This window comes from Oncorhynchus kisutch, linkage group LG18, assembly GCF_002021735.2.
Source record: "Oncorhynchus kisutch isolate 150728-3 linkage group LG18, Okis_V2, whole genome shotgun sequence".
In the NCBI taxonomy this organism is placed as follows: Eukaryota; Metazoa; Chordata; class Actinopteri; order Salmoniformes; family Salmonidae; genus Oncorhynchus; species Oncorhynchus kisutch.
The window spans coordinates 30,095,029-30,122,564 of record NC_034191.2 but is presented as its reverse complement, the minus strand read 5'-3'; the positions used below and the strand labels follow the sequence as shown (position 1 = coordinate 30,122,564).

Below are 27,536 nucleotides of genomic sequence, written 5' to 3'. Positions count from 1 at the left end.
GGATTAATCCCCTCTACCACACGGAACCCCACTAATCTACCGACAGAAACGCACAAGGTGGCTAAAAACAGACCTCCATCCTATGCTAGCTTGCTACCGATGGCCCGGCTAGCTGTCTGAATCGCCGTGACCCCAACCAACCTCACCACTCACTGGACCCTTATGATCACTCGACGAAGCATGCCTCTCCTTAATGTCAATATGCCTTGTCCATTGCTGTTCTGGTTAGTGTTTATTTGCTTATTTCACTGTAGAGCCTCTAGACCTGCTCACTATACCTTATCCAACCTTTCAGTTCCACCACCCACACATGCGGTGACATCACCTGGTTTCAATTATGTTTCTAGAGACAATATCTCTCATCATCACTCAACACCAAGGTTTACCTCCACTGGATTCACATCCTACCATACCTTTGGCTGTACATTATACCTTGAAGCTATTTTATCGCCCCCAGAAACCTCCTTTTACTCTCTGTTCTAGATGACCAATTCTCATAGCTTTTAGCCGTACCCTTATCCTACTCCTCCTCTGTTCCTCTGGTGATGTAGAGGTGAATCCAGGCCCTGCAGTGCCTAGCTCCACTCCTATTCCCCAGGCACTCTCTTGTGATGACTTCTGTAACCGTAAGAGCCTTGGTTTCATGCATGTTAACATTAGAAGCCTCCTCCCTAAGTTTGTTTTATTCACTGCTTTAGCATACTCTGCCAACCCGGATGTTCTAGCCGTGTCTGAATCCTGGCTTAGGAAGACCACCAAAAATTCTGAAATTTTCATCCCTAACTACAACATTTTCAGACGAGATAGAAGGCCAAAGGGGGCGGTGTTGCAATCTACTGCAAAGATAACCTGCAGAGTTATGTCCTACTATCCAGGTCCGTACCCAAACAATTTGAACTTCTACTTTTTTTTTTTATCCACCTCTCAAAAACAAGTCTCTCACCGTTGCCGCCTGCTATAGACCACCCTCTGCCCCCAGCTGTGCTCTGGACACTATGTGAACTGATTGCCCCCCATCTATCTTCAGAGCTCGTGCTGCTAGGCGCCCTAAACTGGGACATGCTTAACACCCCAGCCATCCTACAATCTAAGCTTGATGCCCTCAATGTCACACAAATTATCAATGAACCTACCAGGTACCACCCCAAAGCAGTAAACACGGGCACCCTCATAGATATCATCCTAACCAACTTGCCCTCTAAATACACCTCTGCTGTTTTCAACCAAGATCTTAGCAATCACTGCCTCATTGCCTGCATCCGTAATGGGTCAGCGGTCAAACAACCTCCACTCATCACTGTCAAACGCTCCCTGAAACACTTAAGCGAGCAGGCCTTTCTCATGGACCTGGCCGGGATATCCTGGAATGATATTGATCTCATGCCGTCAGTAGAGGATGCCTGGTTATTTTTTTTAAATGCCTTCATCGCCATCTTAAATAAGCATGCCCCATTCAAGAAATTTAGAACCAGGGACAGATATAGTCCTTGGTTCTCTCCAGACCTGACTGCCCTTAACCAACACAAAAACATCCTATGGCGTTCTGCATTAGCATCGAACAGCCCCCATGATATGCAACTTTTCAGGGAAGCTAGAAACCAATATACACAGGCAGTTAGAAAAGCCAAGGCTAGCTTTTTCAAGCAGAAATTTGCTTCCTGCAACACACACACAAAAGTTCTGTTACACTGTAAAGTCCATGGAGAATAAGAACACCTCTCGCAGCTGCCCACTGCACTGAGGATAGGAAACACTGTCACTACCGATAAATCCACTATAATTGAGAATTTCAATAAGCATTTTTCTACGGCTGGCCATGCTTTCCACCTGGCTACCCCTACCCCCTTCAACAGCACTGCACCCCCCACAGCAACTCGCCCAAGCCTTCCTCATTTCTCCTTCTCCCAAATCCAGTAAGCTGATGTTCTGAAAGAGCTGCAAAATCTGGACCCCTACAAATCAGCCGGGCTAGACAATCTGGACCCTTTCTTTCTAAAATTATCTGCCGAAATTGTTGCCACCCCTATTACTAGCCTGTTCAACCTCTCTTTCGTGTCGTCTGAGATTCCCAAAGATTGGAAAGCAGCTGCGGTCATCCTCTTCAAAGGGGGGGACACTCTTGACCCAAACTGCTACAGACCTATATCTGTCCTACCCTGCCTTTCTAAGGTCTTCGAAAACCAAGTCAACAAACAGATTACCGACCATTTCGAATCCCACAATACCTTCTCCGCTATGCAATCTGGTTTCAGAGCTGGTCATGCGTGCACCTCAGCCACGCTCAAGGTCCTAAATGATATCTTAACTGCCATCGATAAGAAACAATACTGTGCAGCCGTATTCATTGACCTGGCCATGGCTTTCGTCTCTGTCAATCACCACATCCTCATCGACAGACTCGACAGCCTTGGTTTCTCAAATAATTGCCTCGCCTGGTTCATCAACAACTTCTCAGAGTTCAGTGTGTCAAATCGGAGGGTCTGTTGTCCGGGCCTCTGGCAGTCTCTATAGGGGTGCCACAGGGTTCAATTCTTGGACCGACTCTCTTCTCTGTATACATCAATGATGTTGCTCTTGCTGCTGGTGAGTCTCTGATCCACCTCTACGCAGACTACACCATTCTGTATACTTCTGGCCCTTTGGACACTGTTAACCTTCCAGGTGAGCTTCAGTGCCATACAACTCTCCTCCCGTGGCCTCCAATTGCTCTTAAATACAAGTAAAACTAAATGCATGCTCTTCAACCGATCGCTGCCTGCACCTGCCCGCCTGTCCAACATAACTACTCTGGACCGCTTTGACTTAGAATATGTGGACAACTACAAATACCTAGGTGTCTGGTTAGACTGTAAACTCTCCTTCCAGACGCACATCAAGCATCTCCAATCCAAAGTTAAATCTTGAATTGGCTTCCTATTTCGCAACAAAGCATCCTTTACTCATGCTGCCAAACATACCCTTGTAAAACTGACCATCCTACCAATCCTCGACTTCGGCGATGTCATTTACAAAATAGCCTCCAATACCCTACTCAATAAATTGGATGCAGTCTATCACAGTGCCATCCGTTTGCTCACCAAAGCCCCATATACGACCCACCACTGCGATCTGTACGCTCTTGTTGGCTGGCCCTCACGGCATACTCGTCGCCAAACCCACTGGCTCCAGGACATCTACAAGACCCTGCAGGACAAAGTCCCCCCTTATCTCAGCTTGCTGGTCACCATAGCAGCACCCACCTGTAGCACGCGCTCCAGCAGGTATATCTCTCTGGTCACCCCCAAAACCAATTCTTCCTTTGGCCGGCTCTCCATCCAGTTCTCTGCTGCCAATGACTGGAACGAACTACAAAAATCTCTGAAACATATCTCCCTCACTAGCTTTAACTTCTTGGATATAGGGGGCGCTCTTTTAATTTATGGATAAAAAAACGTGCCCGTTTTAAGCGCCGTTTTTGTCACGACAAGATGCTCGACTATGCATATAATTGGCAGCTTTGGAAAGAAAACACTCTAAGGTTTCCAAAACTGCAAAGATATTATCTGTGAGTGCCACAGAACTCATGCTACAGGCGAAACCAAGATGAAACTTCAACCAGGAAATGGGCAGAATTTTTGAAGCTCTGTTTTCCATTGTCTCCTTATATGGCTGTGAATGCGCCGGGAATGAGCCTGCCCTTTCTATCGTTTCTCCAAGGTGTCTGCAGCATTGTGACGTATTTGTAGGCATATCATTGGAAGATTGGCCATAAGAGACTACATTTACCAGGGGTCCGTTTTTTTTTGGTAGCCAAACGTGACGCACCAAACGGAGCAATTTCTTCTAAACAAATAATCTTTCAGGAAAAACTGAGCATTTGCTATCTAACTGAGAGTCTCCTCATTGAAAACATCTGAAGTTCTTCAAAGGTAATGATTTTATTTGAATGATTTTCTGGTTTTTGTGAAAATGTTGCCTGCTAACGCTAAATGCTACACTAGGTGCGCTAGCTGTTACACAAATGCTTGTTTTGCTATGGTTGAGAAAAATATTTTGAAAATCTAAGATGACAGTGTTGTTAACAAAAGGCTAAGCTTGAGAGCTAGCATATTAATTTAATTTAATTTGCGATTTTCATGAATAGTTAACGAGCTTGAGGCTGTATTCACGATCCTGGATCCGGGATGGCTCGACGCAAGAAGTTAAGCACCAGCTGTCAGAGCAGCTCACAGATTACTGCACCTGTACATAGCCCATCTATAATTTAGCCCAAACAACTACCTCTTTCCCTACTGTATTTATTTATTTTGCCCTTTGCACATTCTTCCACTGCAAATCTACCATTCCAGTGTTTTACTTGCTATATTGTATTTACTTCACCACCATGGCCTTTACCTCTCATCTCACCTCACTTGCTCACATTGTATATATACTTATTTTTCTACTGTAATTATTGACTGTATGTTTGTTTTACTCCATGTGTAACTCTGTGTTGTATGTGTCGAACTGCTTTGCTTTATCTTGGCCAGGTCGCAATTGTAATTGAGAACTTGTTCTCAACTTGCCTACCTGGTTAAATAAAGGTGAAATCAATCAAATAAAATGGCTGTCTGGATCACCTCTTGTTAATCCATTATGGACAATAAGAGACAGCGGGAGTGGCATTGATATTGAAGGAATTTAATTCCTCTATTTTAATTCCCAATTAAAATTAAACACTCTGTCAATTCTGAGAATTTGTAAGACCCTTATTTTATAGGAATGGACAGAGCCCGGTCTTAAATCAAATAGCAGCCTTTATTCACGAGAGTACTGAACACGATACAGGTTACCACAGGTTATAAACTGAAAATTGCGTCATTAGTTCCAGCACCAACCCATGCCATCTCCGTTCCAGTACAAAGGCTGTATCTCAAGCCTTCCCACATCCGTCTCCCTACCAATTTAATATAATTTACGAGTCAAGGTTTTCTCGTGTAGATAAGCATTCTAGCCAGTCTGATTCATTTGTACCAAGGAACAGACAGTCATTGTTCTAACTCTTGACCACATTCACACACATTATATTCAGTACTGGGATCAAGAAAGAAAATGTATACATATACAGTAACATAATAGTATTCTGATTAGTACATATACAGTAACATAATAGTATTCTGATTAGTACATCCTGATTGAAATGTATACATAATTGGTCATTATAGATAAAAATTCCCTTAACAATTGAATACACACATATCCCCAGGTACTGGAGCGTCCTGTATCTACCCCCTGCTGGGAGCATCTATGAACGGCTGGCATTACCTGGCTACTGAGGTAGATGACATCTGCTTTGACTATGCCACCAGGAACGTAGAGCAAAACAACCTCTCGGATCTCATCAAAGGTCAGTGGCAAGCTGTCCATTGGTAGCCGCATTGTAATGTTCCACTACTGAAATGAAGATGGCTTGAAACCTTGTTCATAACATGTCCTTGCCCTGTCTCATGTCCCAGTGGTGAAAGTTCCCCAGAAGACCCTGTTAATGGACGCTCTAAAGGAGGAGTCAGCCATCGTCTATGACTTCTGCATGTGTAACCCTCCCTTCTTCGCCAACCAACTAGAGGCTAAGGTAGGCCCCTTTTAAATGGAAAGTGTTCTGAGAATCTGGAAAGACTGCTTTATAAATCTAATTTATTCACTGTTCACCTCCCCCTCTATTTTTCTCTTTTCCTTTCTTTACCTTTTCTGTCATGCCCTTTTTCTCCTACCCTTCACTTTCTCGCCCCATGCCCCTGTTTTCCTCTCCTTCTCCCTCCCTTGCTCTTCCTCCCTTCTCTTTGCCTCCCACCCTGTTCCTCCCTTCTCCCCCTTTCTCTCCATCCTCCTCCCCAGGGGGTAAATTCCAGGAACTCTCGTCGTCCTCCCCCCAGCTCAGTGAACACAGGTGGGGTGACAGAGATCATGGCTGAGGGAGGAGAGCTGGAGTTTGTCAAGAGGATCATCCACGACAGCCTGCAGCTCAAGACACGCCTGCGGTGAGAGAGAGTAGGACACGTAGGACGTGCGCGCGTAGTACACACAAACACACCACACATTGGTCCCCATCTGTACACTGGGTGTGGTGGAGTAGCGTTCAAGACCGCATCACGCTGGTTTCCGATTGGTCATGCTTTATAAACTCAGCAAAAAAAGAAACGTCACCTACTATTTGTATGAACATAACAAGATTCAACAACATAAACTGAACAAGTTCCACAGACATGTGACTAACAAATTGAATAATGTGTCCCTGAACAAAGGGGGGGGGGGGGGTCAAAATCAAAAGTAACAGTCAGTATCTGGTGTGGCCACCAGCTGCATTAAGTACTGCAGTGCATCTCCTCTTCAAGGACTGCACCAGATTTGCCAGTTCTTGCTGTGAGATGTTACCCCACTCTTCCACCAAGGCACCTACAAGTTCCCGGACATTTCTGGGGGGGAATGGCCCTAGCCCTCACCCTCTGATCCAACAGATCCCAGACGTGCTCAATTGGATTGAGATCCGGGCTCTTCGCTGCCCATGGCAGAACACTGACATTCCTAGCTTGCAGGAAATCACACACAGAACGAGCAGTATGGCTTGTGTCATTGTCATGCTGGAGGGTCATGTAAGGATGAGCCTGTAACGCACAGCGTTGAGATTGCCTGCAATGACAACAAGCTCAGTCCGATGATGCTGTGACACACCGCCCCAGACCATGTGATATGAGAATTTTGTTATCAATGTTCATAAATATTCAATTCATCTACTCGGTCTGCAACCCAGTGTTTGTTAAGGTTCCAGTTAAAATGAAATAGACAGAATTCCCAGCTTACAATAGTCAAAATGTTTATTCACGAGAGCACTCTCCAGTTCATTATACAAAGACATCCATTTTATACCATACACCTTACTTACGCACACGAACATTAGGTGAGTTATATTCTTCTCCATAGTTCTCACCTCTGTATATCACTACCCAGCCGACAGTTCCATTCCCCAGAGATTAGGGAAACCTTGAGGGGTACTCCCTGTCCCATCATAAATTTCCAAGAGTTCTAGCCGGGTCGGGTCAAACAGTTTAATTGTGCTCGGTATCTTCTTAGGCACACATTTCTCCCCCTTCTGGGCCTCCTTTGATCCTTGTTGGATTTACGTTTAATACTTGAATTATTCCTCATACCTGCTACATAAATTGTCATCTCTAATAGTTAGGTTTCAGGGTAGAATTCTTTAAACATATAAATTATTTTATCACCATGACGGAACCTCCACCTCCAAATTGATCCCTTGCTCCAGAGTAAAGGCCACGGTGTAACGCTCATTCCTTTGACGATAAACGCAAATCGGACCATCACCCCTGGTGTGAGGCCCTGCCTTACAACAGGCCTACAAGCCTCAGCCTATTGCGGACTGTCTGAGCACTGATGGAGGGATGGTGCGTTCCTGGTGTAACCCAGGAAGTTGTTGTAGCCATCCTGTAGGTGTGATGTTCGGATGTACCGATTCCTGTGCAGGTGTTGTTACACGTGGTCTGCCACTGCGAGGACGATCAACTGTCCGTCCTGTCTCCCTGTAGTGCTGTCTAGGCGTCTCACAGTACGGACATTGCAATTTATTGCCATGGCCACATCTGCCTTCCTCATGCCTCCTTGCAGCATGCCTAAGGCACGTTCACACAGATGAGCAGGGACCCTGGGCATCTTTCTTTTGGTGTTTTTCAGATTCGGTAGAAAGGCCTCTAGTGTCTGAAGTTTTCATAACTGTGACCTTAATTGCCTACCATCGGTAAGCTGTTAGTGTCTTAAGGACCGTTCCACAGGTGCATATTCATTAATTGTTTATGGTTAATTGAACAAGCATGGGAAGCAGTGTTTAACTATTTGGGATAGGTGTCAGCATTTTCACTTTTGGATGAATAGCGTGCCCAGAGCAAACTGCCTCCTACTCTGTCCCAGATGCTAGTATATGCATAGTGCATATATGCAAGTATTGGATAGAAAACACTAAAACTGTTTGAATGATGTCTGTGAGTATAACATAACTCATATGGCAGTTGAGAACCTGAGAAAAATCCAACCAGGAAGTGGGACATCTGAGGTTGTAGTTTTTCAAAGCTTGGCCTACTGAATACACGGTGGGATATGGATGAAGTTGCACTTCCTACGGCTTCCACTAGATATCAACCGTCTTTAGAAACTTGAATGAGGATTCTACTATAAAGGAGGGGCTCATGAGACCTGTTTGAGTCAGTGGTCTAGCATAGTGCCTTGGTCTCATGATGCGCGCTCCCGACAGTTACCTCTCGTTCCAGTGCTTTTCTTCAGACAGAAATTCTCCTGTTGGAACATTATTGATGTTTCATGTTAAAATACATCCTAAAGATTGATTACATACATCGTTTGACATGTTTCTAAAGGACTGTAACGGAACTTTTCGAGTTTTGTCTGGACGTAGTGCCTGCGCCTCATGAAGATGGATTACTGGGCTGAACACGCTAACAACAAGTGGCTATTTGGACATAAATTATGGACTTTATGGAACAAATCAGTCATTTATTGTCGAACTGGGATTCCTAGGAGTGCCTTCTGATGAAGATCATGAAAGGTAAGTGAATATTTATGATATTTCTAACTTCTGTTGACTCCAAAATGGTAGATATTTCTCTGGCTGAATTGGGCTCTGAGCTCCATTCTCAGATTATGCTTTTTCCGTAAAGTTTAAAAAAAAATCTGATACAGCGGTTGCATTAAGGAGAAGCATATCTTTAATTCTGTGTATAACACTAGGATCTTTTATCAATGTTTATTATGAGTGTTTCACAAAATCACTGGATGTTTTGGAATCAAAACATTACTGCACGTAACGTGCCAATGTAAATTGAGATTTTGGGATATAAATATGCACATTATCGAACAAAACATGTATTGTGTAACATGATGTCCTATGAGTGTCATCTGATGAAGATCATCAAAGGTTAGTGATTAATTTGATCAATATTTCAATTTTTTGTGACTCCTATCTTTGGCTGGAAAATGGCTGTTTTTTTGACTTGGCTATGACCTAACAATCAAATGTTGTGCTTTCGCTGTAAAGCATTTTTGAAATCGGACACGATGGGTAGATTAACAAGATGTTTATTTCATTTGCTGTATAGGACTTGTTAACTTCTTGACGCACCCATCCCTTTAGCAGGGTCATTTTCATCAACACCCGCTGAATTGCAGTGCGCCAAATTCAAATTAAATGACTAAAAATATTTAATTTTCATGAAATCACAAGTACAATATAGCAAAACACAGCTTAGCGTGGTGTTAATCCACCTGGTGTGTCAGATTTCAATACAGCTTTTTGGCAAAAGCATAACAAGCGTTTATGTAAGAACATCTCTCTCAGTAGACAAAATATTAAACACTAGCAGCCAAGTAGATTGGTCACGAAAGTCAGAAAAGCAATAGATTAAATCGCGTACCTTTTGATCTACGGATGTTTGCACTCACGAGACTCCCAGTTACACAATAAATGTTCCTTTTGTTCCATAAAGATAATTTTTATATCCAAAATAACTCCATTTGGTTGGCGCGTTATGTTCAGAAATCCACAGGCTCGAGCGGTCACGACATCGCAGAATAAAATTCCAAATAGTATCCGTAATGTCCACAGAAACATGTCAAACGTTTTTTATAATCAATCCTCAGGTTGTTTTTAAAATATATAATTGATAATATATCAACCGGGACTGTCGCTTTTTCAATAGGAGAGGAAGGACAATGGCTGCCCCACTCTGTTGCGCAAGCAAATCTCTGCGAACACCCAGCTCTGGGCCTGAGAACCCCTGCCCTAGAAAGGTTAAACCCTTTCCAAGGAAGATCTGTGAAGGTATTTGGATTTTTACGAATTATCTTTGAAAGACAGGGTCCTGAAAAGTGACTTTTTTTTTTTTTTTTTTGCAGAATTTATCTGCGCCAATTCCCTAGACCCCAAATATAATATAGAAAAGCCTGTTTATCAGTTGGTGTTGGTGGGTGTTTGTTCATTACCTTCTGTTACAAATGCACCCTTTCATTTAGGATGTAAGGTAAGGAAGGATGATAGAGGGCCACTGATGTAGGAGAGCAGAACGATGGGATGGAGCTGTCACCCAGAGTTTGTTTAATGAATTGGCACCAGGAGTTTGCAGTCACCCACCCCCACGGCAGTATCTGCATGGCCATAGGGAACGTGTGTGTGAGGGAATTAGATTTGATCACACTGCGCACGTGGTGACCGAGACAAGTGGCTGACTTGGAAGGTGTGTGATTGTATGAGTGTGTTGCACTGTGTCACTACCATATTTTTGTGTGTAAAGGTGATTGTCACCCACAGGAGAGTGTGTCGGTGTGTGCATATGTTTGTGTGAAAGTTGAGTGGCCCTCACAGGGGGAAAAGTGTCCATCTCTCTCGGTGTCTGTTTGCCTGCATGTGTCTGTGTGTTCACACCGGTGTACTTGTGTGGTGCGCTTGGCTGGTGTTGAATGTCTGCCACAGGGGAAGGTGTGCCTGCTCTAGTCTCCCGCTTCTGTTCGTTCCTCTCCTCCCCTGTAGTGTGTGTAGTTTGTTTGAGGCCAGGGCCAAGGCAGCAGTAGCAGGCAGTCACTCCACACACTGCATGCTGGGACAGCAGAGCAACCACCAGGTGTCCACAGAAACCAAGCCAGCCCATCTGATTGGTCCTCTGAGACTCACGACCCCCCCCCCCCCCCAACCACCAGCCAGGAAAGTCCCCCTTTTCAATGAGATGCCCTCTGCTCGTCATTGTCTGTTATTGATCTGATAATCACTAGCTATGTGGAGAGGGTAATAACGTTGTAATCACCGGTCTTTGTACTCTTGGAAGGAATAGCTTGAAAATAAATGTAGAACTTTGCTAAGAATCTGACTGCTTCTGTCTGTGTGTGTTAACATGGATGTTCAGCCTCCTCTCTGCATGACAAAGTGGGGACCATCTGGGGATATTACAGGTCCTCAATATTTCATGGTGCCACTTGAGGCGAGGCCTTTGCACCCCTACCCAAAAATTTCACTCCCACCCTTACCCTTACCCTCTCACCCCCACCCCTACCCAAAACCATCTCACCCGCACCCTTACCCCTTATGCCAATATGACTAGCCAAGTTTGAAAATATGATCTTGCAGTGTTAAGCTTTCACAAGGCAATTCAGAGAAACCTATTTGTAATTTTGGTAAGCATAGAAAGGAGTCATGAGTGCATTCAGGTGTGTGTGCCCTGGCGAATTCTCTTCACAATAATCACACAACCTCATTCTCGAACATCTCAGGGTGTGAAGCAATGTCATCTTGTAACTGTACATCAAACATAATGATCCTAAATGTTGACATTGTACACACCATGCACACAGAGCAGAGCACATGTGGCAGTACACAATTTTCGGGGACCGAAAGCACTACTTTCAGAACTACACAAGAGTACCGGAGAATCTCTTAAAAAGATTGTGACATTACTATAACAATAAGCACGCCATCCTCATCATACACAGCATTGCTCATAGATATATAGTATCTAGGCCTAATTAATCTAGACAAGACGGGCAACCCAACCAGACAAGGTTTGTCATGCATTGTTTTTCTATCCAGATTGACTCACTGTTGGTTTCTCTTTCTCCCCGCTAGGTTTGTCTCTGTGTCTCTCATGCTAAGTTACTCTGTATTTATCCTTGCTGGTTAGTACTGAGGCTCTATATGCTGTTGTATTGATTACAGTAGACGTATCTCTTCATTGCAGAGGAAAGAGCGTGATCTGCCCTGGTCTGGACTTCAAAGCTCTGTTCCACCATAGAGAATCATACTGGCCCTGTTGTCTCTCTCTCTCTCTCATATATATGTAGTAATTACAACTAACCTCTTTGCCTCAGAACTACAAAGTCCGTTGGGATGTTTTTCCATGGAGGGAAGCAAGAGGTAGATCCTATATCTGCCGCTTGTTTGATTGCAGGCAGGGGTTCATGCCCAGCGCGCTGGACTCACACACTCCTAATAGATTATTATTTTTCCAGGTGGTACAGTTGCATGCTGGGAAAGAAGTGCAGCCTGGCACCTTTGAAGGAGGAGCTGAGAAAACAAGGGGTGAGTGCACAAACACACACCTGCGTATATTTGAGAAAGGTTTCAGAATGGGAGCTCTGACGAGGAGACATTTGATGCTCATACATGATCTTATACACACAGCACTCGCAAACAGGTACAACACACAGATGTACTGTACCAAGCCCGGGTACAACACACAGATGCTCTGTGCTGTACCAAGTGTGGGTACCACACACAGATGCTCTGTGCTGTACCAAGCGTGGTTACCACACACAGATGCTCTGTGCTGGACCAAGCCCTGGCATGTGTTAAAAATATCCTGATTCCCCATATGTACCCAGTGGTAAGTTGAGGTAATGGAGGGTTGAATGAACTCCCTCCCACAATCTCTAATACCACCTCTGAGACGGAAGAGGGGGATCAGATACCTTCTGAACCATAACGGATCAAGCCTGGCTAATACGCTGGCTAAGCAATGTCACAGCCCAGACCTGATTGAGCTGAATTCTATTAGCCTTGCGTGACTGAAACACATGGCAGGGCCTACACACAAACATTCATATTACACACACGTACGCATACACACACGGTAGGTCAGTGCAACTAACGTTCATTAGCTCCATTATCCTAGATATTAGCCCCTAGCACATGACTGCTAACTGACTGGCTATAGAGGTTAGTCTCCAGCCCTGTGCCACTGTCAGTCGCTTACCTCCGAGATTACGAGACTCATACACTGGGGATGACTGGCACAGCAGCTCCCATGGTGTTAACCACACACGGGTCAATCACTGGGGAGGACCATCCCACGCACCTCCAGAGGTGTCAGAGGGCTGTCGCTGGTCATTAGTGTTAGTGCAGCCTTGGCCAACGTCCAGCGCAGGGGTGTAATAGGAGACCTAATTAATATGCTAATGCTATTTGCACCCTGTATCTCTTTCTCTCCATCTTCCTTGTTCTCTCGCTGCTTGGTTCAGGGGGTGTTTAGGGGTCAACATGGCGCTCTCATATAGGGATGCGTTTTCTTGCCTCTGAGATCCATGTCCCTGACCTGCATCCCTGGAGCACATTCCCCACTGAAACCCACTGCTTAATGTTTATGTGTAGGGAGGGGGTACCAAGTGGATACTATTCAAGAGTCTTTTACACTGATCTTTTCCCCCCAGGTCCTTCATGCTTATTGGAGGCTTTTCTCACGAGTGCTCTGCTCTGGCACTAAGCGCTGTATGTGTAAATGTGTCCTGTTCACACCTTTAAGGATGTAGTGCTGCGCTCCTTCACCTGGACATGCTGGGGATGTGCCTCTGTAGAGCTACCTGTGTATTGCTAATGCTTGTTGTCGTCTGCTCCATTAGCGTTGTCTAATGTTCTCTGTATCGGTCTGTTTCCGTTCCCAGGTACCCAAAGTGACCCACACAGAGTTCTGCCAGGGACGGACCATGCGCTGGGCTCTGGCCTGGAGTTTCTATGATGACGTTACTGTTCCGGTAAGCTGGCTCTGGTGGGTGGTTCCCCTTGGGTCCTCTCCCAACCAGTTCATCTATAGTGGGAGAGTAGAAGAGAAAGAAGGCATCCAGAGCCATGTCCCAACTTATACCCCTGCTACTTTTCCAGACATTCCCAGACGTTCCCAACATCCCCACACTTCCTTAATAATGCATTCCTGGCCCATCCCACTCCATTCTCCAGCCAATTCCATAAGAGAACACAGGCAGCACTCAACCTACTCTCTGGGGAGACGTTTGCGTCCCTCCCCTAATTTGCTGTATCCAGGCAACAGTTGTCGGGGCAGGACAGTGCGCACACGCACGCCATGCCATTAGGCTCTTGGGCCACTGAGGGAATGATAGAATGAGAGAGAAGAGCGAGCTAAGGGCATCGGAGCTCAATATGAGTGTGAGAGCTGGAAGTATTGCGAATAAGAACTAGAGTAAAAAGGGAGCTAGAGAGGCCTGGGGATGTTTTTAAATTACGTGTTTTAAATTTAACCTTTAACTAGGCAAGTCAGTTAAGAACAAATTCTTATTTACAATGACGGCCAAACCCGGACGACGCTGGCCCAATTGTACTCCCAATCATGTGATGCAGCCTGGATTCGAACCCAGTGACTCCTCTTGCACTGAGATGCAGTGCCTTAGACCGCTGCGCCACCTGGGAGCCTGGGAGTGTTGCAGTATATGAAGACTCCTTTGGTGTCAGTCAAATTCTTGTCTCGTTTTGCCTTGCACCACAAAGGCAGCTGAGCAGAAAGATTGGCCTACATTTTACTGCCCTCTCCTCACACAGTGGAGCACTCCATTACCAGGCAGACTGGGGAGGAGTGTGTGTGTGTGGGGGGGGGTTCTATGCATGAATTGTGCATATGACTGTGCATGTGAGCGTACAAATGTCTGGCCTACTTAACCCATGGATTACTAGAGCAGGCACCTGTGTACTAGTAACTAGCTCCTCCATGGCACCACAGCCTGTGTTTTCAGCACAACCTGGTGATTCAATCAATCGCTCTGACATCTGACTGATGTGTAAGGCAGGAAGTGAATCTCACCAGCCACATTGACAGAATCTGATCCCTTCATTACACAGAGAGGGGGAGATAGAGAGAAAGGAAAAGGTACAGAGACCATAAAAGGCGACTTGGAGAGGGAACATGAAAATCAAAGTGCTCTAGCTCGTGTTGGTATCTGTTCTGAGTGTCATGTGACAATGTGGGCCCACAGCAGGGTGCATGTCTGGCATGCAGGAGAAGATTTACAGCAAGGGGCATGGTTAGGGAGGGGTTAGGGAGGGGTCAACAGGATCAAGACCCTGGTATTGAGGTTCTGGGAGGGGGCTAGCCCTAGCTAGGTTCAATGGCCATCTCTCTTCTGCTGAGCTGTCTGTCTGTGTGGTCAGGAATTGAATATCAGGGGAGCCATGCTGGGGCTCTGTTTGTTCAGCTGAGCACCCAGGCTTGAGTCCTGGTTAGAAAATTGGGGCAGACTGGCTGCTAGAGAGAGAAACAGACAGACTGGCTACACAAGATGACTAGAGCGAGGTGTGGTCAATACAGAAAGCTATTTTTCTTGTGTGTGAGGAGGTGGGAGTGGGTGAGTCAGGTTTATAATGGAAAGGGAAAGGGGGGGAAAGAGCAAAGATGAATCACTGGAGACCGAAGAGTGAACTTAGTCTTATAAACACAGACTAGATGAGGAGAGGTGTTCTTTCCTGTTAGTGGTTTTTGGTATGTGCTTGTAAGTGTTTTTCAGTGTGTATGCTTTTGTTTGTGTGAATCTGTGTGTGTACATTCATATGAGTGTGTGTACTGCGTTACTGTGTGTTGTGTCAAGGATATGCTGTATAGACAGGCTACAGAAACGCATGAAGCAGCTATAACCAGGCCTGGCTGGTATAGACTCCCAAGACAGACCTGGGTTCAAAATCTATTTGCAATCTTTCATTTGCTTTAGCTTTCCTAGAGTGCCAGATGGGCAGGGCTAGTAGTTTTGTGATTGCCTGGCACAAAATAACCAATAGAACAATCTTAATCTAGCCCGGATAAATTATAAAAATAGTATTTGAGTCCAGGTATGAGTCTAGACTAGACACTGTCAATTCTTTCTCCTATTGACTAGTCTGATAACACCTTTTTTCTATGGAAGGATAATACATTAATTAAACATCTCACAGATAACTGATCTAAGACCAGTTTGAATGTCGTGGTCCAGTCCTCCATTCTGTGCTTACTATGTCAGTTGGCCATATTGTCTGAGTGACTGACTGACTGCAATGTCATTATTGCATTGATTCACTGCAGACCCGATCTGGCAATCTGGTGAATTTAAATAGGTTATGGTCCAATGAATAAATGTTAACCTATAGCACAGTTTAAGGTAGAGTGCCCTGTGTTATTATTATGTGGGGACTTGCTTAGGGAAGGAATGCCTCCACGATAGCAGCGTGGCAGCTCTGAGGCAAGGCACAGCAGGGCCAATGTCACTTGCTGAGGTGTAGGACATGGAAGGAGCGCCCCCTTGTGGTGTTTTGATATTACCAACTCAATTTCCTAATGGTATGGTTCTTTGCCTTCACAATTCAATGTGTTGAAGGAGGAATGTGGAAGGTAAAGAATAGCAGTCACAGGAAGAGAGAGACAGTTGTGCAGGTCATGACTCATCCCTGGCCTAAATCTACAGGAGTCCAAGACTCACTCTCCATCAATCCCTCTTTCACTCACTCACTGACATTCTCTTTCATTCACTCATTGTCACACGGAATGAGTGAGAAAAATGATTTTGTTTCCTCTTCTCCGTCCGCTCTTCTCCTCCTCACTACATTTTCATCCATCATTCCCTAGCCGCCCAGAGGGACTTCCATGGATACTAGTAAAGTAGTGGAGCAAGTTGAGAGCTTCAAGTTCCTTGGCGTCCACATCACCAGCAAACTAACATGGTCCAAGCACACCATGACAGTTGTGAAGAGGGCACGGCAAAACCTATTCCCCCTCAGGAGACTGAAAAGATTTGGCATGGGGTCTCAGTTCCTCAAAAGGTTCTACAGCTGCACCATCGAAAGCATCCTGACGGGTTGCATCACTGCCTGCTTTGGCAACTGCTCGGCCTCCGACCGCAAGGCACTACAGACGGTAGTGAGAACGGCCCAGTACGTCACCGGGGCCAAGCTTCCTGCCATCCAATACCTCTATACCAGGCTGTGTCAGAGGAAGGCCCAAAAATTGTCAGACTCCAGCCACCCTAGTCATAGACTGTTCTCTCTGCTACCGCACGGCAAGCGGTACCAGAGCGCCAAGTCTGGGTGCAAGAGGCTTCTAAACAGCTTCTACCCCCAAGCCATAAGACTCCTGACCATCTAATCAAATGGCTACCCAGACTAATTGCATTGCCCCCCCTTTTATGCCGCTGCTACTCTGTTATCTATGCATAGTCACTTTAATAACGCTACCTACATGTACATATGTACGTACATGTACGTACCTCGACACCGGTACCCCCTGTTTATAGCCCTGCTATTGTTATTTACTGCTGCTCTTTAATTATATTGGGGGTATTTTCTTAACTGTATTGTTGGTTAAGGGCTTGTAAGGAAGCATTTCACTGTAAGGTCTACCTACACCTGTTGTATTTGGTGCATGTGACTAATACCATTTGAAGTGAGACTTCACTTAAGAAATTGTTCACTCAACGTAGTCAATGTTTAAGCTTAATTGTGTCCGTTTCTGAGGGTGTGTAGTGTACTACTACTTTAAAAAAATATATACATTTTTTTTAAAGTAATCATCTAGTTTTTCAAAAGTATCTAATCTTATTACAATATGTTTGCTGGTAACGGAGGACAGTTACCGGTTTAAATCCGTTACACATACACAGGCAGGGTTGGGGAGTAGTATTTACAGTGCATTCGGGAAGTACTTTTTCCACATTTTGTTACATTACAGCCTTATTTTAAAATTGATTAAATATTTTTCCCCATCAATCTCCATACAATATCCCACAATGACAAAGCAAAGAACTTTTCTGAGTTTTGGGAAATCTCAAAATAAAACTGAAATCACATTTACGAGTATTCAGACCCTTTACTCAGTACTTTGTTGAAGCACCTTTGGCAGCAATTACAGCCTCGAGTGTTCTTGGGTGTGACGCTACACGCTTGTGTTTGGGGAGTTTCTCTCGCTCTTCTCTGCAGATCCTCTCAAGCTCTCAGGTGGGGGAGCGTTGCTGCACAGCTATTTTCAGGTCTCTCCAGAGATGTTCGATCGGGTTCAAGTCTGGGATCTGGCTGGGCCAGTGAACCTTCGCCCCAGTCTGCGGTCCTGAGTACTCTGGAGCAGGTTTTTATCAAGGATCTCTCTGTATTTTGATCTGTTTATCTTTCCCTTGATCCTGACTAGTCACCCAGTCCCTGCCACTGAAAAACATCCACACAGCATGTTGTTGCCAGCACCATGCTTCACCATAGGGATGTTGCCAGGTTTCCTCCAGATGTGACGCTTGGCATTCAGCCAAGGAGTTCAATCTTGGTTTCCTCAGGCCAGAGTCTTGTTTTTCATGGTCTGAGAGTCCTTTAAGTCCCTTTTGGCAAACTCCAAGCGGGCTGTCGTTCCATTTACTGAGGAGTGGCTTCTGTCTGGCCACTCTACCATAAAGGCCTGGTTGGTGGAGTGCTGCATAGATGGTTGTTGTTCTTGAAGGTTCTCCCATCTCCACAGAGGAACTCTGGAGCTCTGTCAGCGTGACCATCGGGTTCTTGGTCACCTCCCTGACCAAGGCCCTTCTCCCCCGATTGCTCAGTTTGGCAGGTGACCAGCTCTAGGAAGAGTCCTGGGGGTTCCAAATCTCTTCCATTTAAGAATGATGGAGGCCACTGTGTTCTTGGGGACCTTCAATACTATATGTATATGTGTTTTGTTTTAAATAAATATGCAAAAATGTCCACAAACCTGTTGTCGCTTTGTCATTATGGGGTATTGTGTGTAGATTGATGAGGAAATTGTTATAGTAAATCCATCTTAGAATAAGGTAACAAAATATAGAAAAAGTCAATGGGTTTGACTACTTCCCGAATGCACTGTATATTGTGCATTTACCAGCAGTCTTCCACACTGTCATCATGAATCACCATTTTTATCTGAGCAGGTTTAAGATGGATTCACTATCACCTACATTGAAGTACGACTACTTCTTTCCGTAAACCCCACAATCTGTAAATTTTATTTCTCTCTCCTCAGTCTCCACCCAGTAAGAAGAGGAAGCTGGAGAAGTCTCGTAAGCCACTGACCTTCATGCTGCTTCAGCCCACAGTGAAGGAGCTGCAGTCCCAGGCCTCCTCTATAGGCTGTCCCTCCAACCCCAGGCCTGTAGAGACCATCACTGCCTGGCTGGAGAAGACACTCAGTGACCTGAAGGTAAACACATACAGGGTTTTTTCTGGATCAAAAGGGGGCTTAGGTGATGGGTGTGGCCGGCCTGTCGGCGTAGCTGAATTTGTTGCAGGCAAGAACATTTGAAAGGCACACACCTTGGCAGGGGAGAGCAAAGTTAGCTGTTTTTAAAGCTAATTTCCTCAGATATACACTTTTCCATGGAGCTGAGAACATTTTGCCGTTTTAAAAAGAATGTCCTGCAATTCTACACATTTTGCCATGGCTTATGCTGAGTTTAGTGCTGAGCGAATCGGGTTTTTTGAGGTGCGTACGGTTTCCGTCCGATTATACTCATTGATGTTGAATTTGGGCCTAAAAGTGTATTGCTTTGCTGTGTTTTTTTTGCAGTATTACTTTTGTCATTTAGCTCATTATTGTGGAGTCACTACAATGTTGATCCATCCTCCGTTTTCTCCCATCACAGCCATTGAACTCTGTAGCTGTTTTAAAATTACCAATGGGCTCCTGGTGACATCCCTAAGCAGTTTCATTCCTGTCCTGCAGCTCAGTTCAGAAGGACAACTATCTTTGTGTATGGGTGGTTTAATACATCATCCACAGCCTAATTATTAACATGACCATGCTTAAAGTGATATTCAATTACTGGCCTATGAGGCTTTCGAAAAGCTCCCTTGGTCTTTGTAGTTTAGTCGGTGCTTGAAATTCAGTACTTGACAGAGACCTTACAGATGTACAGTGGGGAGAACAATTATTTGATACACTGACGATTTTGCAGGTTTACCTACTTACAAAGCATGTAGAGGTCTGTAAATGTTATCATAGGTACACTTCAACTGTGAGAGACGGAATCTAAAACAAAAATCCAGAAAATCACGTATGATTAAGTAATTAATTTGCATTTTATTGCATGACATAAGTATTTGATCACCCACTACCTACCAGCCGAAAACAGGGACGGTGAAAAACAACTCGTCACTGCAGCCTAACGTTATATTACCCACGACACGTAACCAGCTGCAAGGCCTGTCATTAGGACAATACAATCAATACATGTTAACTGGCGGGTGAATTCCAGCTCTCACAGACCTGTTAGTTTTTCTTTAAGAAGCCCTCCTGTTCTCCACTCATTACCTGTATTAACTGCACCTGTTTGAACTCGTTACCTGTATAAAAGACTGTCCACACACTCAATCTAACAGATTCCAACCTCTCCACAATGGCCAAGACCAGAAAGCTGTGTAAGGACATCAGGGATAAAATGGTAGACCTGCACAAGGCTGGGATGGGCTACAGGACAATAGGCAAGCAGCTTGGTGAGAAGGCGGCAACTGTTGCTCTGTCGTAATCGGCCGCGACCGGGAGGTCTGTGGGGCGACGCACAATTGGCCTAGCGTCGTCCGGGTTAGGGAGGGCTTGGTTGGTAGGGATGTCCTTTTCTCATCGTGCACCAGCGACTCCTGTGGCGGGCCGGGCGCAGTGCGCGCTAACCAAGGTTGCCAGGTGCACGGTGTTTCCTCCGACACATTGGTGCGGCTGGATTCCGGGTTGGATGCGCGCTGTGTTAAGAAGCAGTGCGGCTTGGTTGGGTTGTGTATCGGAGGACGCATGACTTTCAACCTTCGTTTCTCCCGAGCCCGTACGGGAGTTGTAGCGATGAGACAAGATAGTAGCTACTACAACAATTGGATACCACGAAATTGGGGAGAGAAAGAGGTAAAAAAAAATATGGAAGAAGCTCAAGATGGCGGTCAATCGCCCTCGGTTTGGGGCTCCATGCAAGATCTCACCTCGTGGGGCTTCAATGATCATGAGGAAGGTGAGGGATCAGCCCAGAACTACACGGCAGGACCTGGTCAATGATCTGAAGAGAGCTGGGACCACAGTCTCAACGAAAACCATTAGTAACACACTACACCGTCATGGATTAAAATCCTGCAGCGCACGCAAGGTCCCCCTGCTCAAGCCAGCGCATGTCCAGGCCCGTCTGAAGTTTGCCAATGACCATCTGGATGATCCAGAGGAGGAATGGGAGAATGTCATGTGGTCTGAGTCAAAAATAGAGCTTTTTGGTCTAAACTCCACTCGCTGTGTTTGGGGGAAGAAGAAGGATGAGTACAACCCCAAGAACACCATCTCAACCGTGAAGCATGGAGGTGGAAACAGCATTCTTTGGGAGGCTTTTCTGCAAAGGGGACAGGACGACTGCACCGTATTGAGGGGAGGATGGATGGGGCCATGTATCGCAAGATCTTGGCCAACAACCTCCTTCCCTCAGTAAGAGCATTGAAGATGGGTCGTGGCTGGGTCTTCCAGCATGACAACGACCCAAAACACACAGCCAGGGCAACTAAGGAGTGGCGCGCCGTAAGAAGCATCTCAAGGTCCTGGAGTGGCCTAGCCAGTCTCCAGACCTGAACCCAATAGAACATCTTTGAAGGGAGCTGAAAGTCCGTATTGCCCAGCGACAGCCCCGAAACCTGAAGGATCTGGAGAAGGTCTGTATGGAGGAGTGGGCCAAAATCCCTGCTGCAGTGTGTGCAAACCTGGTCAAGAACTACAGGAAACATATGATCTCTGTAATTGCAAACAAAGGTTTCCTTACCAAATATTAAGTTCTGCTTTTCTGATGTATCAAATACTTATGTCATGCAATAAAATGCAAATGAATTACTTAAAAATCATACAATGTGATTTTCTGGATTTTTGTTTTAGATTCCGTCACACAGTTGAAGTGTACCTATGATAAAAATTACAGACCTCTACATGCTTTGTAAGTAGGAAAACCTGCAAAATCGGCAGTATATCAAATACTTGTTCTCCCCACTGTTTGTATGGGGGACAGGAAGGGGTAGTCATTAAAAACAGTGAACTATTATTTCAGAGTGCGAGTCCCATAACTTATTTGTTAAGCCAAAGTTTTACTTCTGACCTAATTTAGGCTTGCCTAAACAAAGGGGGTGAATACTAAACTTTTTTTTCCCACTTTGATCTACACAAAATACTCTGACAAATTGCTATTAAATCTAACTTTAACATTTTCACATTTGGTTAGTTAGTTGGAGTAGAGCTTGTTTTATTTGATTACTTTATTCAATATTTCAAAATTACTATTTTAGTAGTACTTCAAATGTAAATCGGGCATACTTTTATGACCCCTGAACACCAACCATCAGTCACTTAGATCTATTTTCCGGTAGAGATACCTTGTGAAGCAACTGCTCTCTACTCCTCATGATCGGCGTTCTCTCACTGTGTCTGCCCCACACTAACCTAATGTAGCAGCCGTAAAAGAAACACAGACTGCACAAGTAGACATGCAATGGATTATGGTCATTGTAGTTAATTATGTTTTCTGCGCTAAACTATATAGAATATTGGCCTGCTGGAAACTACAGCTCCCTACATCGCACAGTTCGGCCTGGATCTGATTTTATCTCAGGGGAAAGTGTGCAATGTGCTCATTGAGCTCTCAGGGGAAAAAAATGGGATTCAAATAATTGAACAGACATTGGTCAATTTGTTGTTTTAAAAAACAAATGTATGAAATTGAGCACTAGTTGTTATGCTCTAACATAAGGAAATCAATATGAGCCCAAAATACTCCTGAATGCATCATTATTTGAATTATAGAGCCTCCCAGACAGTCTACCTCTTCTTTTGGTGATTGAAAACTAATAATGTTGATATTATATATATAGGTCCATTATCTTTTCTACATACTTTCAATGTTTCAGGTGTTTATATATTTAAACAATTTTCCATTACAAAATAAATCTACACACCGGAAAGTATTCAGACCCCTTGACTTTTTCCACATTTTGTAACAGCCTTATTCTAAAATGGATTACATTTTTTCCTCAATCTACACACAACACTCAATGACAAAGCAATAACAGGTTCTGAAATGTTTAAAAAAGAACTTCTACTTATTTACATAAGTATTCTATGAGACTTTAAATTGAGCTCTGGTACATCCTGTTTCCATTGATAATCCTTGATGTTTCTACAACTTGATTGGAGTCCACCTGTGGTAAATACAATTGATTGGACATGATTTGGAAAGGCACACCTGTCTAAATAAAGGTCTCACAGTTGACAGTGCATAATCAGAGCAAAAACCGAGGTTGAAGGAATTGTCCGTAGATCTCCGGGACAGGATTGTATCGAGGCAAAGATCTGGGGAAGGGTACCAAAAAATGTCTGCAGCACTGAAGGTCATCATTCTTAAATGGATAAAGTTTGGAACCGAGACTCTTCCTAGAGCTGGCCGCCCGGCCAAACTGAACATTCGGGGGAGAAGGGGCCTTGGTCAGGGAGGTGACCAAGAACCCGATGGTCACATTGACAGAGTTCCCCTGTGGAGATGGGAGAATATTCCAGAAGGACACTCATCTTTGCAGCACTCCACCAATCAGGCCTTTTATGGTAGTGGTCAGATGGAAGCCACTCAGTAAAAAGGCACATGAATACACTCTTGGAGTTTGCCAAAAGTCACCTAAAAAAACTGACCATGAGAAACAAAGTTCTGGTCTGAGGAAACCAAGATTGAACTCTCTGGCTGAATGCCTAGTCTGAAGGAAACTTGGCACCATCCCTACGGTGGTGGCAGCATCATGGTGGTGGCAGCATCATGCTGTGGAATTGTTTTTCAGCGGCAGGGACTGGACGACTCGTCAGGATCCAGGCAAAGATGAATGGAGCAAAGTAGAGATCCTTGCTGAAAACCTGCTCCAGAGCGCTCAGGACCTCAGACTGGGGTGAAGGTTCACCTTCCAACAGGACAACGACCTTAAGCACACTGCCAAGACAATGCAGGAGTGGCTTCAGGACAAGTCTCTGAATGTCCTTGAGTGGCCCAGCCAGAGCCTGGACTGAAACTGATCGAACATCTCTGGAGAGACCTGAAAATAGCTGTGCAGCGATGCTCCCCATCGAACCTTACAGAGCTTAAGAGGATCTGCAGAGAAGAATGGGAGAAACTCCCCAAATACAGGTGTGCCAAGCTTGTAGCGTCATACCCAAGAAGACTCGAGGCTGTAATCGTTGCCAAAGGTGCTTCAAAGCACTGAGTAAAGGGTCTGAATACTTATGTAAATGTGATTTCAGTTTATTTTTAATAACATTTGCAGAAAATTCTTAGCCTGTTCTTGCTGTGTCATTATGGGGTATTGCGAGAAAAAAAAAATCCATTTTAGAATAATGCTTATGTAACAAAGTGGAAAAAGTCGGTCTGAATGCACATATAATACGCCCAATACTTTTCTATGCAAAAAAAGACACATACAGGAATCACAAGAACACTCCGCAACACACACACACACTCGTACTGTAAGGAACTCATACCACACACACACACACAACTCCTTAAGCATTTACATGTATACACCTCATTCATTGACATGCCTTACTGCAAACATACACCCTAACCCAGTTTTTCCAACAGGGGAATACAAATCTGAGATCCTAGACAAAATACACAGCAACTGTCATCTATGTTCTACAGGTGCTGTACAAGCGTGTCCCATGTGGGAGGAAAGAGCAGAGTCTGTTCCTGACTGTTGTGGAGAACACCTGGATCCACGGGAGACAGAGACGCAGAGACCAGGGCCGACACCTCCGAGAGCTGCCCAGAGCGCCCCCCAGTGGTATTTCCACCACCCCTTCCTCAGTCACAGCCCAGCACCACTCGTCTACACACATTCCGGATAGCTCACACTCAGAGTCACACACTCCCACGGCAGCACAAGGGCCAGGCAGTGTTCCACAGTCAGGGACCATCCGGGCCAACTCTCAGCGGGCCAGCGGACAGGAAGTCCAAAGCCAGGAGGAGGAAACCAGCTGTGTCCCAGTCAAGAACAGTGGGACAGAGGAGGATGTCATCATGGAGTCTTCTCCCTCTATAACACCCAATACCATACTGGCACAGACAGCACTACCCACCACAACACAGAAACAGGAAGCCATAATCACAGAGGAAGTACCTACCGAAACACAGGAACAGGAAGTGATGCAGCCACAGAGCCCTGGCGCTGTGCAACACTTCCTGTTTAAGTGCTTGGTGAACGTGAAGGCTGAGGAGCAGGATGTTGCTGTGGAGATCCACTGGGTGGAAGGCCAAAACAAGGACCTGATGAACCAACTCTGTACCTACCTGAAGAACACTCTGTTTAGAGTGGTGGCCAAGCCACTGGGGACATAATGGAACATGGTTAACCTGTAGTACTGGGTCATGTTCATTAAGCAGTAAATGGTAGATGGGAACTTAACTTAGCAGTTGTCCTATATTCTATTTGTGACCCGTTTGTAGCAGGTAGTGTAAAATGTACTTTGCTGGTTCATTAGTTTCACCTTAGTCTCCTTGTCAAGGTTATAATGAGCAGTGACTATTTTTAGTTAATTCAAGTTTGATAAATTACATTTAGAAATGTGTTTTAGTAACATGTAATTTGTCTATTTCCATGTTCAGTTAGTGTTTTACAAACAGCTGGTTTATTTCCAGAGACATTAAATTTGAGGATGCCGTTTCCATAAACTACAGCTAATCCACTTGTTTCCTCCTGTTGACGAAATACAGCTTTTTAACACATTCTGGGGAGACACTTGCTTCACCTTTTTTATAAGTGGCCTGTCGTTGTATCACAATTAGGAAGTGATGCCAGCCAAATTAGATGGCTATTGAGTTGTTCAGCTAGTAATGAATGGTCTTTGTACACACACACACACACACACACACACAGTCTAAAACAATACCACCTCATAGTAACGCAGGATGTCCAATCTTTCCTCAGTCTTTCCTGTGCCTAGAGTGCATGTACATTGGAATTGTCCGTAGACAATTATCACATGAACAGACGCACTTCCTGAGCAGAGATTTTAGATGTGAATACCAGAAAACGTGGCCCAGCAGTGGACCCAAAGTGTATTTGTCACGTGCACAGGATACAACTGGTGTAAAACAGTACTGTGAAATTCTTACCTTGGGAGCTCTTTCCCAACAATGCAGTGCTGGTAATAATATATAATCAATGAACAGCAGCGTTATGGTAGTAATAAATCGAATCATTATAGATGCAGAGGTGGTGTGTGAATGTGGCTGTAAGTGTATGGTGTCAATGAGTAGAGACTTGGGAGAGCAGTAGTTAGCAAGTTAAGTCTTATGGCCAGGGTAGAGGAGTCTGAGCCTTGATGCACCGTTACCGCCTGTTGGACGTGAGCATGGAGAACAGTCCATATCTCGGGTGGCTGGAGTCTTTGGCCATTTTTCTGGCCTTTCTCAGGCATCGCCTGGCATGCATGTCCTGGATGGCTGGGTGCTCACCCCCAGTGATGCGCTGGGCTGTCCGCACCACCCTTTGTAGGGACTTCCGGTGCAGTTGCCATACCAGAGGGATACAACCAGTCAGGATGTGCTCAATGGTACAGCTGTAAAGACTGTGAGTGTATAAACAACATCACATTTTATTGGTCACATACATGTTTAGCAGCTGTTATTGCGAGTGTAGAGAAACACTTTCTAGTTCCGACAGTGCAACAATAGATCTAACCATTTCAAAACAAATACCTAATACACACAAATCCAAGTAAAGGAATGGAATAATTAAGCAATTAAAGCCCGAGGAGGTGTGGTATATGGCCAATATATGACGGCTAAGGACTGTTCTTAGGCGCAACGCGTACTGCCTGGACACAGCCCTTAGCCGTGGTATATTGGCTTTTTATCACAAACCCCTGAGGTGCCTTATTGCTATTATAAACTAGTTACCAACTTAATTAGAGCAGTAAAAATAAATTGTCAAACCCGTGGTCTGATTTACCATGGCTGTCAGCCTATCGGCATTCAGGGCTCAAACCACCAGTTTATAAGAATATATATGGATGAGCAATTTGGGTATAGAATACCCTGCATACCACTGCTGGCTTGCATCTGAAGCTAAGCAGGGTTGGTCCTGGTCAGTCCTTGGATGGGAGACCAGATGCTGCTGGAAGTGGTGTTGGAGGGCCAGTAGGAAGCACTCTTTCCACTGGTCTAAAAAATATCCCAATGCCCCAGGGCAGTGATTGGGGACACTGCCCTGTGTAGGGTGCCGTCTCTCGGATGGGACGTTAAACGGGTGTCCTGACTCTCTGAGGTCATTAAAGATCCCATGGCACTTATCGTAAGAGTAGGGGTGTTAACCATCACGGTCACCTAATAATCCCCAGTTTACAATTGGCTCATTCATCCCCCTCCTCTCCCCTGTAACTATTCCCCAGGTCGTTGCTGCAAATGAGAACGTGTTCTCAGTCAACTTACCTGGTAAAATAACGGATAAATAAATTTAAAAAAAATATATATATATATATATGAGATGAATAACACAAGATATGTAAACATTAAAGTGACTAGTGTTCCATTTATTAAAGTGGCCAATGATTTCAAGTCTGTATATAGGTAGCAGCCTCCATGCTAGTGATGTCTATTTAACAGTCTGATGGCCTTGAGAGATTGAAAAACTGCTTCTCTCGGTCCCAGCTTTGATGCACCTATACTGACCTCGCCTTTTGGATGATAGCGGGGTGAACAGGCAGTGGCTCGGGTGATCATTGATTATCTTT

The 27,536-nt window shown here is 44.8% G+C and overlaps 1 protein-coding gene across 3 annotated transcripts in view; it reads left to right on the top strand.

Annotated features, from left to right (window-relative positions):
• Positions 1 to 25,530, top strand: part of LOC109875612 (methyltransferase 16, N6-methyladenosine) — a 36,182-nt gene extending 10,652 nt beyond the window's left edge. For all 3 annotated transcript variants that reach the window (XM_020467984.2, XM_020467985.2, XM_020467986.2), the window contains exons 4-10: positions 5,225 to 5,365; positions 5,475 to 5,590; positions 5,854 to 5,996; positions 12,034 to 12,103; positions 13,462 to 13,551; positions 18,786 to 18,962; positions 24,445 to 25,530. In XM_020467984.2, the coding sequence (XP_020323573.1) occupies positions 5,225 to 5,365; positions 5,475 to 5,590; positions 5,854 to 5,996; positions 12,034 to 12,103; positions 13,462 to 13,551; positions 18,786 to 18,962; positions 24,445 to 25,140 (1,433 nt within the window). In that variant the 3' untranslated portion in view covers positions 25,141 to 25,530. The remainder of the gene's footprint in view (positions 1 to 5,224; positions 5,366 to 5,474; positions 5,591 to 5,853; positions 5,997 to 12,033; positions 12,104 to 13,461; positions 13,552 to 18,785; positions 18,963 to 24,444) is intronic.
• Positions 25,531 to 27,536: the final 2,006 nt, after the last annotated feature.